The 18,992-nt window shown below is 38.0% G+C and overlaps 1 protein-coding gene across 1 annotated transcript in view; it reads right to left on the bottom strand.

Moving 5' to 3' along the window:
* Window positions 1–337: 337 nt before the first annotated feature.
* LOC133525146 (hemicentin-2-like) overlaps window positions 338–18,992 on the bottom strand; it is a 28,444-nt gene continuing 9,789 nt past the window's right edge. Inside the window, exons 6-23 of the mRNA XM_061861407.1 lie at window positions 17,791–17,956; window positions 16,882–17,063; window positions 16,427–16,505; window positions 16,089–16,252; window positions 14,739–14,904; window positions 14,109–14,357; window positions 13,715–13,787; window positions 13,167–13,357; window positions 12,303–12,477; window positions 11,654–11,748; window positions 10,384–10,534; window positions 9,834–9,958; window positions 7,858–7,995; window positions 7,051–7,188; window positions 6,242–6,351; window positions 4,109–4,336; window positions 2,925–3,072; window positions 338–1,377 (exon numbers count right to left, since the gene is read on the bottom strand). Coding sequence (XP_061717391.1) covers window positions 2,926–3,072; window positions 4,109–4,336; window positions 6,242–6,351; window positions 7,051–7,188; window positions 7,858–7,995; window positions 9,834–9,958; window positions 10,384–10,534; window positions 11,654–11,748; window positions 12,303–12,477; window positions 13,167–13,357; window positions 13,715–13,787; window positions 14,109–14,357; window positions 14,739–14,904; window positions 16,089–16,252; window positions 16,427–16,505; window positions 16,882–17,063; window positions 17,791–17,956 — 2,577 coding nt within the window. The 3' untranslated portion in view covers window positions 338–1,377; window position 2,925. The remainder of the gene's footprint in view (window positions 1,378–2,924; window positions 3,073–4,108; window positions 4,337–6,241; window positions 6,352–7,050; window positions 7,189–7,857; window positions 7,996–9,833; window positions 9,959–10,383; window positions 10,535–11,653; window positions 11,749–12,302; window positions 12,478–13,166; window positions 13,358–13,714; window positions 13,788–14,108; window positions 14,358–14,738; window positions 14,905–16,088; window positions 16,253–16,426; window positions 16,506–16,881; window positions 17,064–17,790; window positions 17,957–18,992) is intronic.

Consider the following 18,992-nt stretch of genomic DNA (forward strand, 5'->3'; position numbering starts at 1 on the left):
GATATATATAATATATAATTATAAATACTTAAATACATAGAAAACACCCATGACTCAGAAACAAATATCCGTGTTCATCACACAAATACATGCTCTTACCAGGATTTGAACCCGGGACCATCAGCTTCATAGGCAGGGTCACTACCCACTAGGCCAGACCGGTCGTCAAACTGACGTACATACATATATTAATACATACATAATTATACCAAGTGTTAATCATTAAGTTGATGAAGAAGAAAATTTGTCAAGGAAATACTTGCGTAACATGCGCTTGAATGTGAATTGAAAAAGCTAAGAAGTAGGTAAGTAATTAAAAAAAAACTCCAAGCACAACTGTGTTCAAACATTTAATTAATAACATTTCAAGCGTACAGTTAAGTAAAACTATAACAAACTTATTGTAACAAGTGTAAAGCTTACATCTGATATAACAGGCCAATTTGAGTTTTTTTATTTATTAAAATCTGTTTCCAATATGATACAGTACCCCTAGTGTAAATAATTTCGATTTCGAAACGTGACCTACGCGTTTGCGTTAAGTCTCATTTTGTATGGGTTTTTGAACAGCACGCCAAGCGGGACGTTTTGGAAAGTCAAAAATCTCATACAAAATGACACTTAACGCAAACGCGTACGTCACGTTTCGCTGTCGAAAATATTTACACTAGGGGTACTGATCTAATATCTCAAACTCAGATTGGCCTGTATTGGTACTTTAAAGGTGCGGCCACACCGCTGCTTATAAACGGTGACGGTGCGGAATCGCAGTGACGCACCGTAAGCGTACCATTATTGTCGTATGCTCTCCACACCGCTGCTTAAGACTAAAGTCACACGAAATCACCTTTTCATACAAACGTTCTCAATTTCCTCTGTGGATATTAACACTATTGAAAATATCTTGACTCAATTTGTTGTATTCAACTACCACTATTAATTTTTAAAATTTTAAAGCAATAAAAATTTTGTATGAAATATTTTATTTGCTCCTATTTTTTACAATAATCGAAAAATCGAAAAAAGTTAAACGTTTTTATTTTAAATTATATAAAAATATTTTCCATAATATCAATGTCCAAATAGGAAAATGGGGACAACGTTTGTATGGAGAAACGGCCGTCCTCTTTCCTCTAAAACACGCCGACGATGCGTAATTGCAGTGACGCAGTGTAAATGTCACGATTTTATCGCATCGTATTAAAATCGTAAGGTTTACGGCACGTCACTGCGTCACGGTGCGGACACCGTCAGCGTATTTCTATTTAAGCGGTGTGGTCGCACCTTAATGGTCGAGTCATTTAGTTAAGGCGGCGTTAGGCTATCATGATAACTAAGTATTATGTCTATGTCGTACTCGTGTCGTGAATCGGCTTCCTGAAAAGAAATAAGTTTACATTAAAAAACTTTAGATGTCGATATAAATGTCGTAAACAAAGGAAAAAATTACCAAGGCCTCCAGTGGAATCGAACGAGCGTCCTCCGTTTACGCGACAAATGCCTGAACCGCTCGGCCACCTGAGCCCCCGATGGCGTGGGTCGGAATTTCCAAGAATATGACAATTTCCGAAGGCTTGTGGCGCTCCCTGTCGTTGTATGTCGAATTGTAAAATGGGACTGGGCTGGTGGGACCCACGGAATGGCGCAGGCTGGGGTGCAGGCAGACTGAGAAGACGTTGGGACGACTTGGACGCATTTTATCCGAAATTGTGGGAAAATATAATCAACAAGGTCGAGTGGACGAAACGAGGGAGGCCTTAGCCCAGTAGTGGGACACTAAATTAAGCTATTAAAAGAAATTCAACAGGATCAGCATCATACCAGTAAAAAAAAAACAGCCAAGCAGCAGCAAAATGTCTGATTTCGATCCCAAAAAAAGGTGTAATTTTTTGTTTATGCGTTTTGTTACAGTCATAGAAGATTGTATTGAAAACGTAAACAAATGGACCAAAAAAATGGAGACATTTTTTTTCGTAGACGATGTCGCGGCCAGATACTAACATAATAATATGAATGAAAACACATATGATAATTATACATAGGTACTGTTGTGCAAACGGTACTTTCGAATCCCATTCTCATTGCGGTCGATTTATTAGTTTAAAAGGGAAATATTAAAGTCAATGATTTTACTTCCTCATTTTATGCTTCCAGGGGAATTTATTGAAAAAACCAATTGCGGTTAGTGATATAATGTATATAATTTAACCACAAACTGTGTTGATTGTTATGTATAAAAATATTTTGTAATGAATCACTGTATACTAGCCATAAAAAAATATTTTAAACGCATTTAAAACAATCTTTTTTTAACAGCAGTAATAATAAAAAAATGAACAAAAGATGGGGCATAGGTTTGGTCATATTGTGTTAACTTAAGATATTTTCTGTACCTAATATCAATATCCCAAGAGCAAATTAGGGACTGGGTCAAAAACTTTTTTAGTTTCAGTTAAGGTTATGCGTTCCTGAGGCCATCATACAATAAATGAACTTTAAAGTTCAATTTTCTTGTCGGACCAGCTTTTTACTATTTAAAAGCCGTATGATTCAAGCCTCAGTAAACTGTACCCATAAACATACCTGACCTAGAAAGGCAGATTATCTTGGGTCAAATGGATGCGCAAGGAAAAGCAACCACGAGATGGTCTGATGCTGTGAAGAGGGTGGTTGGCGGCAACATGTAGTGTGTGTCCCATATGGCTTATGACCCCACATATATATTATGGAGACGGATCATACATGTTCGCGATCATCAGCAATGAGGCACCGAGGAATAAGAAGAAACTGTACCCATTGTACCCAAATCGTTAACATTGGGTACAGGAAATGCGTCTGTTTTCCCCAACGTAACTATTTGACCAAGATTTGATCTGACTACGTTTGTATGGAGCAGCGTGGTCTACTTTCTTCACCACACACACCTTAAGCAACAATGAAGTCCTGCTGTACATATCCGTACTGGTTGGTGACGGCGCACGTGTAGCGCCCTCTTTGGCCGTCGTTGTTCATTAAGAACTCGTACTTGGACTGGGTGACCGGGAGCGGTCTGCCGTCGTGGTGCCAGGTCACCTGTGAACAATTAGAATTAGAAAAACACAATTACAATGAAAGAACTATTACAAATACAAATGTGCAAGATGCGTAAAGTTTCCAAAAGGCTGGAAAATACATACATATAATCACGCCTATTTCCCGGAGGGGTAGACAGAGACCATGGATTTGCTACGATCCTGTCATGCCTCTTTCTCTTCCTTCACTTTCATAACATTCCTCATACACATTCATCGGTTTAGGATGCTATTCACATGGCTTTTCTTCAGGATTTCCCAAATATGATCAGAGAAAGTCCGCCGAGGTCCCTTTCAGCTCCCTCTTCTACTTCTCCCTTAAACACTCTCTTTGTTAGCCTTCTTTCACTCATTCTTACCACGTGCCCAAACCATCTCAACATATCTTTCTCAATTTTTGCCATTGCATCTTCGTTCATTCCACACTTTTGCCTTATCACACAATAGTTGGAAAATATCTGGTAAATTTCAGAAAATGTTGCCAGCCTACAGTTATTTGTTGACTTCACAGCTTATTGCATAAGACACTTATAATAGGCTGTTGAGTACCGCTAGCATATTTATCCATACTCACGAAAAATCAAATTATATCAGTGACGATATTTCAAAAAATCTAAAAAAATCAAACGAAGGGACATAGCTATGGTTAATATGTATCGAATTGTATCAAAATGTGTTCAATAATAAAGATAATATCCATAGACAAAAATGGGGACTTCGTGTGTATGAAAAGACTCCTTTTGTCTTAAATCCGCCCTAGCGTGTCTAGTCTGAACTAGTCAAGATAGTACTTTGGCCCGTTAATTCGATAAAAGGGGGAAACTTCTTAATAACGCTGCAACACTTTAGGCTGCGGAGTTCCACCGGCAGAAAATCCATAGTCGCTCGGCGTTCCTACTAGTACGATGTATTGTTATCGCGTTCATGGTTGAAGCGAGGTTTAAACCCTGGTGGGGCCGGTCTGAGGTGGCTGGTCCATCCACCCCTTACCCCTTGATATGTCTTGAAACTTCTTAAAACAATGAAGTAACACTTACAATAGGCTGTGGAGTTCCACTAGCAGAACAATCCATAGTCGCTCGGCGTCCGTACTCATACGATATATTGTCGTCGCCTTCATAGTTGAAGCGAGGCTTGAACCCGACCTCGACCCTGGTGGAGCCGGTCTGGGGCGGCCGGTCCGGGCCGCTTACTCGACAGGTGTATGTACCCGCGTCCGCTTGGGTCACGTTTTTGAGCTCGCCAGAAGTTATGTTACGGCCGTCCTGAAATATAATAAGAACAAATGATCGACCTTCTCAATTGTATTGCGGAATGGAGTATCGAGACAATCCATTCAGTACCCCTAAAATAGTGTAAATATTTTCGACTCGTAATATTTTCGTATGAGATTTTTGACTTTCCAAAACGTCCCGCTTGGCGCGCTGTTCAAAAACCCATACAAAATGAGACTTAACGCAAACGCGTACGTCACGTTTCGCTATCGACTAAATTTACACTAGGGGCACTGGTTGAGAGATGCTGTTTATATGAAATATTATGGTATCGTGATTTATCTCAATAAAAAATAACAAAAGTAAAATGATAGTTTATGTAGATGATTTTAAAAAAATTACAATTATTATCCTCATCATCCTAACGTTGTTTTGGCTTGCCACGCACGCGGGAGCCTGGGATCTGCTTGGCAACGAATCCCAAGAATTAGCGTAGACATTAGTTTTTACGAAAGCTGCCATCTGACCTTTCAATCCAGAGAGAAAACTAGGCCTTATTGTTATTAGTCTTGTTTCCTCACAATATTTTCCTTCACCGAAAAGTGACTAGTAAATAACAAAATGAAATTAAATGATTGGAAAAAGACTTAAGAGGGTCCCTAACGCCAATGACCTTCGATCTGAATCCTTTAGTTTTCTAATGTTTTTAGTAGCTAATCATATTAGCAGCAACGGCTGTAAGCAATATAGTATCCCATATTTACTTCAAATTTCATTACCTTCGAGATATTTGGCATCAAAGTTGAAGACGTTTAAGCCAAAAAACTGGTTTTCTGGCCATAACGTTTTTGTTAATTATTTTAAAATTAAACTCTCTGACAAATTTTTAGAGACGTCAAAGACGAACCCAAATATGTAGATCTCATATATGTAAGCTCCTTCATAGCAGTCTAGTAACGAAAATAGTGTTTGTTTAGACAATGTTTATAAAAATCATAAAAAAATAAGTATTAGTTTCTTTCAAAATCCGTCAGACAAAAATGGAGATAAAAGATTAAAGAACCGATGGCCGTTTGTCTTATAATTTTATCTTTAGTGCAAATGAAGGAGTAACGACTCAAAACTCGCCAAAATCGATGAAAACCGCGGGGAACCCCTTAAGAATACCTTTCATCTCGAAATTCATTCCTATTGGTGCTAATAAGGGGGGGTGTTGTAGGTCAGTCTAACGAATTAAATGCTGATGAAAACACGGAAATCAGGGTATTTACTAATATAATCATAGAGAAATAAGTAAAGTCTTTTAAAACTTAAGAGGGAGATATACCACGTACTTGTCCATAAAAGAAGAGAAAACGTTTTTCCACTTCTAAATATTTTCTATTTTCCATGATTTTTTTGTATGAAAACTTAGGTTTATAGGTTTTCCCTTTTTTTCTTCAAATATTGCAATACAAAAAAATAAATAAAACGAAATCTGAAATCGACATCAAAATCAAAGTGATTTGTTAAGATTATCATCGAAAAAGGACCGTTATTTCCTTAGGATCGCAAAATTGTTCTTCCCTCTTATACTTATTAAGCTTCAATATTAATATAAATAAGATTCAACTTGTTATAAATCGGTTATTCTCTATTACCTTACTTCTATATGTTATTATTTTAACTACTATAAAAATTTAAATAAATAAATATTATTATTACACGGACATTCTTACACAATTTGACTAAGTCCCACGGTAAGCCAAGAAGGCTTGTGTTGTGGGTACTCAGACAACGATATATATAATATACAAATACTTAAATACATAGAAAACATCCATGACTCAGGAACCCCATGATCAGTGACCCTTACCGAGATTCGAATCCAGAACCATCGGCTTCATAGGCAGGGTCACTACCCACTAGGCCAGACCGGTCGTCAATACTTCGAAAGGTAGATGAAAATAAACTTACCTTGAACCAATTGACTCTGTCAATCTTTGGCCTATGTGGGACAGGGCATGCAATATTTTCCGTTTTACCTTCTTCTATCATGATCGACAAAAAGCGATCTACAGGATAATCTGAAACAAACCACAAATTATAAACATGTATATTTTTTAGAGACAAAGGAATATAGGCGATAAAGACAGATACATAATGCCTTTGCCTATGGTAGAGAATGCCTTATGGAATTAAGTCCGCCATTTGTACCTTCATGTATTGTGCAATAAAGATTAAATAAGTAAATAAATAGATACACATAAGAACAGATAACGGTATGACGCGTAAAGTTATGAAAAATATTCTGGTCGCAAATTTGACAATTAGGTAAGGCTAGGGTCAGCTATAAGGGTCAAACACACTTATGGAAAAATATCACGTCGGTGGACAATACAATAAAAGTTACCAAATCTGGTACATAAGATTTATTGTTTAACGCCCAAAGGCGTGTATCCATTAGAGCAAGCTCAGGCCGAATAGCGTCAACTTGAAGCAGACAGCCTCAGTTTGAGGCTGCTCGCTCTGAGGCATAGACTCGAGGCATGTTACGGAATAGCCGATCAAGCTGAAGCGCGGAATGAGAATCCTTTGAGCATGGCAGAAAAACCAACAAAAGATGGCTGTGCTCGCGGCGACGAATTTACCCCTTGTCGCTGCGTGCCTCAGGATGGAACAGCATATCTTTGCGCGACTTCGGAGTAAATAATCGCTCGACCCGAGACTGCCTCTAGTGCATACGCGGCAATAGAACTCGACTAGAAAATTGTTTAGCTGCTTACCATTAACAACAACTTGAAACTGTTCAGATGTAGATCCAAATTTGTTGATAGCTGTGCACGTGTACGTTCCTGCTGCCGAATCGTCGACTTTCTTTATTATTAGACTGCCATCTTTTCCGATGAGATACCATGGAGTGTCTGCAAGCAAACAATATCTGAGTAAGAATGTAAGAGTGAGTGAAGTGGAATGAAGTGGAAAATGAAAATAGCGTCAGCCCATTATGAATAATTAAGAGTCAGTCCGTGCCGGGCCAAAAACGCTCCAAGTCACCTTTTCCATGTACAATATTATAGTTAACTATTTGACTAAAATATGTTTAGGCTCATAGAGCAAACAAACAGTTAGATGGTTTGAACTTACATATTAAGTGTCTAGAAAATTACGCTTCAAAGTCCGTTTATTTTAAGATGTCCACAGGAAAGATATAACGCTATTTTAATAGAGTTTTTGATCCATCTCACTATGTATCGACTTGGCAAGTAATAGTGTGTGTTGGCAGGTGTTAATGTTAACGGAATGGTGGCTGCTTTCAGACGAAAAATGTGCCTGGCGTCCGTTGGCTCGTTGGGTGGACGACATTCAGAATAATGCGGGACACCTTTGTTCTGGATGAGATTGGCTCAGGACCGGGATAAGTGGCGTACTGGAAAAGGAGCCTATGCTCAGCAGTGGGCGATAAAAGGCTGATATGATGATGATGAGTGTGGAAGTATCATCAAAAATATAAAAATACTTTAACAGTGGCACTTTCAAACTTTGTTACTGAAATGTTCGGAGCATTCAGCTCTTAGCTTGTAGACATTTACCTGAAGAAAGGTTCTTCCCTCCAAAGGTCCAAAGGACCTCAGGTTTCGGGTTGCCAGTGGCATCGCAGGGGACCCGCAGGTACATGTCACCCTTCACGCCGTCATATTGTCGCATCCTGAATAGGATTGAGGGACGAGCTGAAATCAGGGAAGGTGGAAAGTGATTAACTTTTTGCCAAGGTTTTCTTTATGACGAGAATCTTTGACAGTAATCACTGATTTAATATTTTTATGCATGTATTTAAACACTTTATTGTACATAAGACAAGTTTTGTCAATGACAACAAGACAATGTTTCCGATGTAGGTACAAAAGCGAACCAATCCCTATAAAGGATCTCATCCAGATCCCTTATATTTTATCTTTGATTTCTGTTACTTAGGTAGGTACGGCATGAGTTATAATAAATATCATAACATATTAATAAAAAAATACTAAACGGCTCCAGTGCCTGAAGTTCCTATTCAAGTGACAATCTTTTATAGAAAACGGCAATTGAAACTTAAAATAATGTATGGTAATGCTTATATAAGTTTTCGTTCGCATCTGTCTCTCCATCCCATCCATCCCTTGTTTAGTATCTAATCTGTTTAAAAACCAAAAGTTATGCTTACTCATTTTAAGGAAGGTAGGCAACGCCTTTAAACGCAGTTTTACAAACTGACGCTTAGAGCAATATTTTACCAACAATATTCAAATTAGTGATATTCAGTTATATACCTAACTGTATTAATTGTGATATGCCTATTTTGTTAAGTTTCTCAATTATTTCAATTAGAAGTTTTATATTATTTTATATTTATTTTTTTGGAATTATATTGATTATTGCACGCTTGCATGCAAAAGTTCAACGAAATGCCAAATAAGTAAACAGCATATACAACAGTTGCATTTTATTTTCATGAAAAAAAAAATATTTTTTAATACTACATCGGTGGCAAACAAGCATACGGCCCGCCTGATGGTAAGCAGTCTTCGTAGCCTATGTACGCCTGCAACTACAGAGGAATTACATGCGCGTTGCTGACCCTAACTAAACCCTACCCCCTCGTTGAGCTTTGGCAACCTTACTCACCGGCAGGAACACAACACTATGAGTAGGGTCTAGTGTTATTTGGCTGCGGTTTTCTGTAAGGTGGAGAAACTCCCCCAGTTGGGCTCTGCTCTAGATCTGGAATGACATCCGCTGTGCTGTGCCTTACCAGTCCTACCACACAAAGCGAGATGACATTCACAATGCCCATACCTCTCTTTTGGACGTAGTTTAAGGACGTACCTGGGTCCAAAAACATTAAATGTATTGCAAAATTCCAAATACGGAACGAGCAATCAGTAGATGCCTCTGCACGCCGGGGACCAGCAGCAAAGTGTTCTTTGCTATTGTTATATTGTAAGCCTATTTCAATGTAAATTACAGCCTGCCTGCTGTCAAGAACGTTGCACAATGTATTTTTTCTCAAACTTGCTATGAAATGATGACATGGCTTACGTCAAATTGGTCCGGAAATACTATATATTATATCAGGTGGCATGAGTGAAGATGATATGTATAAAGGAATTTCATACTGCCTTACACACCTGGGACTGTAAAGCAACCTGCTTCTGTTTTTTAACGTCAAATTGTGACACAACGTCTTGGTATCCAACCATCAACTAGCTTCAGTTAGCTTGGTACGGTGATTTGTTGTGCATATTCGTTGCTAAGCAACGGCGGTGGCGCATCGCGCAGGCGCGCGGACTTTCGCGCGTAAGGTTGTACACCGCTGGTAGAGTGGCGAGCCGAGTAGGTCGCCACAAAACAAATTGACTACCATTTTTTGTTTTAATTGCAAGTTTGAGAAAAGCACTATACATATCTCGGCGAGAAACGGGGTAGCCGGCTGCGTATCTCTATCCGGCTTCGTTGCGCTCAGCCGTATATATCTACTTGGCCTGCAACCCTACGTTTCCCGGCCTCTATAGTAATGTACTAATACCTGTGACAGACACGGTGTAGGTGATATTTTTGGAACCGCCAGCGTTAGCGGCAACGCAAATGTACTCGCCGCTCTGGCCATGATGTATTCTTGGGAAACGCAAATCTCCTTCGGCGGTATTATGGCTAGAAATAAAATAAATGTTAAAAAGGAATAAAATGGGAATTATGCTCGAGTAGATTATAACTTCGATTGTGAGGAAAATAAATACAATATATATATATATGCAATTAATAGTGCATAATTGTATTTAAATACTTTCAAGTGAATATCATTAATTTATTACAAAAATATATGTATTATGTAGTCTACAGTCATCCATACAAAATGCTGCATAAGAAATAGTAAGCTTAGCTCCAAAAGTATAAAAATAGTACCTACGTTGCTGACCGAGTGGGATATAAAAGGTTTATCAAAGCGAGGTCGTTTAGAAAAATTAAATCCTAAGTATATCGCCGTATTTTTCCTAAGCAAAACTAGTCTTCTGAGTTATCTTGACCAGTTTTTTTTGCCGAAAACTGAAACTTCATTTCTTCTAAAAGAAACTTACGCTATTTTCATGGCGTCAGATGTGTTCGTTTTGCGGTAGTACCACGTGATGTGGGGCGGGGGAGGTCCGCCCGCTTTGCACTCCAAGTTGAGAGACGTACCTTCCTCTTGCTCAATGTAAGTCTTGCCTGGGGACTTTACAGCAACTGGAACTAGAGAATAATACCGTACACTTCGCGGGGACTGGACCCAAAATTCTAAAACGCATAAAAAAAAAAAAAAAAAAAAAAAAAAAAAAAAAAAAAAAAAAAAAAAAAAAAAAAAAACTAGAGGAAGATACAAAGTAATGTTATTTTATGTTACATTGGGTATATCTATCTTATAAAACCAATATTCTTAACTTAATCGAATATAAACTGATGTGAGACATATTAACATTAAACTAACATGAAACATGTTGCGCGAGTGACCAAAAACTTTAACTTCTTAGAAATAATTTGGCGCTCGAACGCAGTGAGAACGCTTCTAGTCTGAGACTGAAATGGTGCCTTTCACCCAAGTTAATAATATTTTTTTTATTAACAGTTTAAGTAACAGTCTCATTATTTATGGAATGGGGAGTTAAAGTTCAGAATGGAAATTGTCCAACAAATCCATTTAAAAACAAAATTGAACTACGTATAGTTAAAAAAATAAAACGTACTTGGAAAGTATAATGCGCATACATTAAATGTAAAACGTATCACTTTCTGCACACTTCATAGAATAATGACTCACTTTCAGAGCACAACTAGTGACCCTGACAAAAAGAATCGAAGACGTTTCGCCTTTTGGTAAGCAGTCTCTATAGCCTATGTACGCCTGCAACTCCAGATGAGAAAGAAAAAAACTCCAAAGTCTTCAAGAAATCGAGCAACAACTCATTTCTTATTAAAATAATCAAATTTTATGGGATTCCAGTCAAGACGACAATAGTTGATAGACGCCAATCGCAGCTTAAATACTTAATCGATCTGCGTTTTTAGATTTACGATTTTCATGTTAGCTCGGTCCCCAGGCTCTTAATTTCCTACTCCTTACATTGTTATTATTACTATAGACATTAAGTCACAATAAAATTGTCGCAATCGCAACATGTACAACGCGACCAAAACGTTGTAAGTGCCGTTAAATTTATGGCACCTACGCGTTTAGGTCGCGAGATTCACGCTCCGCTTCTATGGTTTGTTGTCCAAACAAATCATGGCGCACAATACTCGTTCTTTGTGTCGGTTCTATACCTAGTAATAACAGTTCAATGACTCTTTACTGTCGTGTCGGACTTATCTTACCAATAACGTCGAGTTCGATAGTGATAGAGTCGCTTCCCCACGTGTTACTCGCTTGACATGCGTAGTATCCGGCATCTGACAGCATAGCTGAAAACCTACGTAAAACACACTTGGGTATCAAGATTTAGTTTATCTACCTATTTGTACGATCATTTATGGATAAACCTAAAAAACTTTTTTTCTCTTAAAGAGGAATCAAACATTATAATTGCGAGAAACTCTTAATAAAACTTCACAACTTGTTATGTATTTCGGCTGTACACACTAATCGAGAGAGGCCAAAAACGAGTGTGTACTGATATCCGATGATGAGGCTTTCTCGAGTGCAGCCTACAATCGGTATTGGATATGGTCACATCACTATAGCGCGGCAAGGACTGACAGATGAGCGTCGCGGCAATGGCGGCCGTAGTGGAGGTTCCCAAGTTAAATATGTCTGTTTTTATTGTATTAAATCCTTTATTTGATGATGACTGGTGTATTTAGTTTACTGCTCCCTTCTCGTCGCGCCTCGCTTTTCTCCGATTGGGTTAGTTTTTTGCCGTGACTCGGCGAGAAGCTCTCGACAAGTGTTTACAGCCAGCATTAGATTAGTTACAAGTGGAACATAGACCTCTGACATATATTAATGTTTATTGACGACACCTACCCAAGACTTCCATTGGCATAGAAGGTATGCCTCGTTTTATCAAAAAGGAGCCGTCCGTTGTGAGTCCAGGCCATGCTGGGCTTGGGTATTCCATCGGCTGGACAATCAAGGGTTACAGGTGTCCCTTCGAGCACCGTCACTCTCGTCTCCATATCTTCCGAGATATCGGGGGAGTCTGAATAATGAAATGATAAACTTCAATATGACCATGAATTTTATCGTAAAAACCCTTATATTTTAAAGCCATATTTGATTTCCAAGTGAAGAACGAATAACACATGGAGACCAGCAATGGTGCGGCCACTGTCTTTAATTAATGACCCATTTACGGTTCAAGCTAATTTGGTTGACAATACGAACCCTGTGATATATCTCCAATATATAGTAAGTTTACTATAAAAAGAGTTTAAGAGTTCTTAATGGTAATATTATGTTCGCTTAAATTAATTTAACTGATAATTGCATAACTCCTTTGATTATAAGATTTCATTTGAGTGAACTTCTTTGTCCATGTAATTTTTAAGCTCGCTGTACATATAAATTATCTTTAAGCTTTTAACCGCTTAGAATTTTTGATGGAGCGTGCTCGTGTCACCGCCGGTACGAAGTTGCACGAAATTTTGTCTTATTTATCAGACAGCGTCGCAATGAACTGGATATTGTGTCTTATATATCAGACAACGGCGGTTAAAAGGTTAAACGTAAGTCATTGTCAATAAATGTATCATCATGTCGATCACTAGGACGTTTATCGTTATATTCTTTTTTACAAAAGCTCTAGATTATCTTCACAGGGTTGGTAGAAGTTAAACATATAAGTTTGAAATATGAATACCACTGCAGTACTTAGTAATGCCTACTTACACTCAACAATCAATTCAATCCCATGATAATCAACGCCCATAGCATTCTCTGCCTTGCAACTGTACGTGCCGGCGTCGGAAATCTGAATGTTGTCCAAATGCAACGTGTCCGAGGTTTCGTTCAGAGCGATGTCTTCGTCGGCGTTTTTGAACGACCAGCTGATGGTAGCGTTGGGTTTAGCTTCGATAAGTCTAAAACAATAATAAAGCAAACGCTTGACGAGGCCACAGGTGACCCTCTTGCGGGCAGCTAGCCTCGCAATTCAACGAGTATTTCTGAGTTAATGTGATACGAGTATATGCTTTAATATTATTTTTAGTATATATAATTTAATGTTTAATATCTATAAGTATTCTTAACTTTTTATTTATTTTAATAATGTTATGAAAAATACATTTTAAATAAATCTCAGTATTTTCATTTGTCTAAATCTATCAGAGCCCAGCCAATCGCAGGGTACTTGATTTTTAAGTAAATTGGAATATTTATAGAAGTTTGTTTATGATGAATGTTTGATTATACTGTGTGTCTAAATGTATAACGCTCACCTGCACCGAAAAGTCGCTTCGGTTTCTGCTCTAGCGTTAATGGTGTAAACAGATTTGTCGATTTGTGGCGGCCCTGAAAGTAGGAGAGAAATTTTGTGACATAGGGTGGATTGCAACTAGAGAACCGAGTAATTAAAAGTAGCTTACTTAAGTTAGCTGTCAATCTTTACTTAATCTCATTGGTTTACATGCAATAAAAATACATAATCAACAATTAAAAATCAATTTCTAATATTGATCTGTTAAAATAAAGACCTTTTACAGGCAATTTCATTGTATTTAGTATTATATTACCTACAGTGTACAGTTCTTTAAAATGTTCATTGTAAAACAGGGCAAAAAGTTCATGAATTGAAAGCTAAGAAAACGGCAAATTATGCTTTTAGTAACTTACCAACCCCACTTATATCCACTTTCAAAAGCTTCACAACCTTCTTGACATTATTCTTGACCACGCAGAAGTAGTTGCCAGCCAAGTTTGGTTCCATAGAGTTGACAGTGATAACGGTTCCGTCGGCAGACACATTGTAGTTGTCGCCAGGTTTGAGGAGTTTTCTACCTTTGTACCAAGTAACTGTGGCTGGGGGATGGGCTAGGACTTCGCAGGTTATGTTGCCCGGCTTCTGGTATTCGATGGTTGTATCTAAAGCATGTATTTAAGAATGCTGATTTCTTCTAGTTCTAGTTTGTCGAAATTAAAAGAGGTCGCTATTTTTTAGGCTGCTTCAATATTTTTGAAAAATCCAATTGTCTCTGGGCATTTAGTTTAGGGGTTTACTTGATTTAAGATTTTGTAAGAAAAATAAAACCAAAAATATTCAGCACTTTTAAATGAACTCATTTTTACAAAAAAAGTTGTATCTTTTTACCTTTTACCGGTTTATTAACTCCAATTATAGTGGCAAAAGTGGTTATGGATGTATGATACATAAGGGGCCTACTGATTACCAGATCGCTGGACAATCGAGAAATTGGTAATCAGTGGGATTCACCCCTTCATGATCTAAATCTACACTAATTTTACCTTCAGCCTTAACTTCAATGAAGTCCTTTACTTCAGTAAGAACGGTTACATTCTGCACGCCGTCGCCTGCCGCGTTGGTCGCTTGGCAACTGTACGTCACCTTTTTTTCCACTTTCGGTATCTCCAGCACACTTACGTAGTCGTAGGGGAGCTCAACGACTGAGGCCTGACAATAAAAATTAGTTTTTGGCAACAATTTAACTTTTGGCACAAGTTTTTATTGCTGACTGTACTTTTCTTTCCACAGCCAACTAATATTCATAGAGACAATTCTAACAACTGTAAACACAATTACTTTGCGTTGTTTTATCACAGAGTTCCCATGGCCACCTCCTGTCTTCATTAACAGATCAGCTTCATGTCATCATAAAATTCTATTGTCATCCGATTTACATATGTGTGCAAAATTTTAGCTCAATCGGAAATCAGGAAGTAGGTCTAGCTTTGAAGATTTGAGACACATTTTTTCCTCCATTTTAATATACAGAATACAATACATAATAAGTATACTTAAATTTAATGGTGATCAAAAGCATGTTTAATACTGTAAGCGTCCTCGCTCGCTGGTGGACGCTACAAGTAGACGTAAGTTCCTACCGAAACTAATACCACAGTAAAAAAACCGGCCAAGAGCATGTCGGGCCACGCTCAGTGTAGGGTTCCGTAGTTACTCTTCCGTCACAATAAGCTAAATTGGAGCTTAAAGTATAGTAAATTGTTAACCAAGGGATGAAACGGTACCTTTCACCCGAGTTAAACAAATAGGCAAATTTGCATAATCAGTACCTAATTAAAGTAAGTCTTTTTACTATGAAGGGAAAACTATTTGCGATAACTCAAAAACAGCTAAACTGATCATGTCCGCTATAGTTTTCATTTAATGTCTTTCTTAAGCTCTACTTCCACGATTTTTTTCATATTTTTTGGACCTATGGTTCAAAAGTTAGAAGGGGGGGGACACATTTTTTTTTCTTTCGGAGCGATTATCTCCGAATATATTCATTTTATCAAAAAATGTTTCTTGAAAACCCCTATTAGTTTTGAAAGAACTTTCCAACGATACCCCACACTCTAGGGCTGAAGCGAAAAAAAAAAATCCCCCCCACTTTACGTGTAGGGGAGGTACCCTAAAAAAAAAAATTTTTAGATTTTATTGTACGACTTTGTCGGCTTTATTGATGTATATATCCATGCCAAATTTCAGCTTTCTAGCACTAACGACCACGGAGCAAAGCCTTGGACAGACAGACAGACAGACGGACATGGCGAAACTATAAGGGTTCCTAGTTGACTACGGAACCCTAAAAACCCTCTATATTTGCTTTGTTATTCTACGTTTTGCATAAATACCTTCTCATACTCCAGCTTAGCAGAGGTGTCATCAGATTGCCAAATAATATCAACCTTGGGATATCCTTTGACTTTGCACTTCAGTGTCAGCGGTTTGAAAAATGCTGCATTGATTGTGGGTCCTCCTTCAATTGTTACTTCGGGAGCTTTCTCGGTGGGCTGATCTGCAATTAAATTCAATTCACTTTAGTAATTATATTTTCATTAATATTGTAACGAATAATAAAGTATGTATGATACGATTGTAAAAATCTCTAGTTATCTAGCTTATATGAGAGTAACCATAGTTTTTATTTAGTAAAAGGGTCGTGAAAACTAAGTAGGTAGCTGATATTTACCGATGACGGACTGTGGTTTGATTGGTGTTAAGCTATACCTCGTTATATTGCTATTTTTCCTGGTGTCGTAACCATTGACCTGAAAAAAGATTTAAAAAAACTAACTTAATTTTTTTTAACTATAATTGCTTCCATATTTTACTTTTCTATGGCATTCCACGGTAATAAAGAGCGGAAGAGTGTATTACACATTCCATGTTAAAAACTATCCTATGTCCTTTCCCGGGACTCAATCAATCGCTATACTAAATTTTAATCTTAATAAGTTCAACGATTTAAGTTTCAAGAAGTGCCAGACAGAGTTACTATCGTATTTATAATATTTTAGGGATTATAACATCAGGTGCTCCACACCTTGAATTTGCACCTTTTATTCCACTGTTGAAAATGGCGACTGCATTGCAAGCAAAATAGAAAAGTAAATAGTTTAGTTAGATGTTGTACATTCCACTCACCGCTAGCTTAAAAGTGTCCTCCGGCGTTTCAACAGGCTCCGTCGTGTAGAACTGCTCATCTTTATTGGTAAGTGTAAGTGGTTCCTGCAGGAGTACAGTGTCGTCCATACCCAGGATCTGCACGTTGACCAGCTTCACGTGTGGGGCGTCAAGCACTTTTATAGCTACGTAGGATTTTGCATCTGTTGAATGTGTGTTCATGTTAGAAAAATGTGTCGACGCCAAACATGAAAACTAATGGACTAACTATAAGCGGGTGCGAGTTTTAGTGACTATACTCGATGCTAGAAGGAGCGAGGATGGAGTGAACCTGGGTATGTTGAAAGTGCACTGGACCTGTCCGATCCCTGAAACAAGGGCATGTCACAACCTAAACCTGTTGCGGAACTACCTCTTCGTAATTGAGGATGTCTTGAGAATATCTGGTGGATCTAGTGACAGTTTCCTCGATGCTAGCAGGAGCAATGGTGGAGAACCCTTGTCGGAAGACCTTGCTGAGTAGTCAGTAGCCAGCCTAAATTCGCCAAGAAGCGCTGTTGTTAGTCGTTCTTATGATATCTCCATATAAGCTATTCGAAGTGACTTCGGGGGTTTTCACCTATGGAAGGTCCGACAGTCCGAAGTGTCCGACAAAAAACCATAAATAGGTGGCGCTACAATACCTAGAATACTTGAGAAAAAAATCGAATCATAGACAGCGTACTTCACTCCGTCAATAACGCCTAGGTTCTTAGCTACTCTAGCGCTACTCTGGAGATATTTGGAACTATTATTTATAGCTGACAGCTGGACACTTTTGCAACAGTTCTGCCTAAGTTTCTGTTCCTTGCCTTTACCTTCCATAGTTTTCACCAGGGGTTTTTTCAATTACCTACATTTCAGGATGTCTATGCCTTAAGGATCAGTTACCTGGTGCGGGTCTAGTGACAGTATCCTCGATGCTAGCAGGAGCGATGGTGGAGAACCCATGGCGGAAGTGTACTAAAGTCGACGCCGACACCACCACATGAGTGTTGCTGATGCTACCGGTTTGGACCCTGTACACGCCTGATTTCACGTCGGGGACTTTCACTATCTGGATGAAAAAATGAGTAACGTATTAAGAAAACAAAATAGTTCGCCGTTCTGATTTGAAAGGATAGGATAATGCTGACAAAAATTATTGACTAGTATTCCAAAATTGAGTACAGGAAAGGATAATTAGATTGTTTTCATTAGAATCTGAAACCCTGTACGTATAATCGATTTATACCGCCTATTACCATGGACAAAATATCAGCCCAGTTCTTATAAGTATTAGGTATAGTGTGAGATTAATTTGAGTGTATTTACAAATTACAGTTTAATAAAAATTCATTTTTTAGCTTCTGTGCATAAATTGTTACAATTGTTTAAAGATAGTATTTTAATATTCTAAATTAAGCATGTCAGTACAAAAAATAATAACATTAAAAATAACAATCCAATTATAACTTAAGACTAGCTTAAGCCTAGTTAAAAAGTCTCCCGAGTTGTCCCCGGCGCAAAGGTACCCATCACACTAGCCGCATTACCATGTATGGCGATGGACAGACAACCTTTGCACCAGGTAGAAACCCGCGCGGGCGTCAGACCCGAGAGGATCTGGGTAAGGGAGAGATCCCTTATTCGACGTCCCACCTCCCTAATAAAGGCTAGCCTCAGACCCCCAGCAGCCTCCCAAAAAAAAAACACTAAAAATGTTATAATATAAAGTTTAGGAATTGATTTCTTATCCCCTTTTTCGACAACAAAATAAAATAAAATACCAAGTATAAATACTTATTTTAAATACAGTTTTCAGTTGTAACAGCATTATTCAAGGGATATACGAGTACATTATAACTGAAAATTACTTATTTGATAAGGACAATTTATTTTAACCACACCCACACTTGTTGCTAACTGACCCAATGGGGTTTTAATTGATTGATAGCTTTTTAGTTAGACAAACAATGCATGGCATGCATACCAGTCCAATTATACCAATTGAGTTGCAAGGATGCAGTTGCATAGAAACATTAACTATTCTAATCAATTTAATCTTGCGGTTTGTCCACAAAGTTCCATGAGGAAACATATTTCTACTAAAT

The sequence above is a fragment of the Cydia pomonella genome, chromosome 14 (genome assembly GCF_033807575.1).
Source record: "Cydia pomonella isolate Wapato2018A chromosome 14, ilCydPomo1, whole genome shotgun sequence".
Lineage (NCBI taxonomy): Eukaryota > Metazoa > Arthropoda > Insecta > Lepidoptera > Tortricidae > Cydia > Cydia pomonella.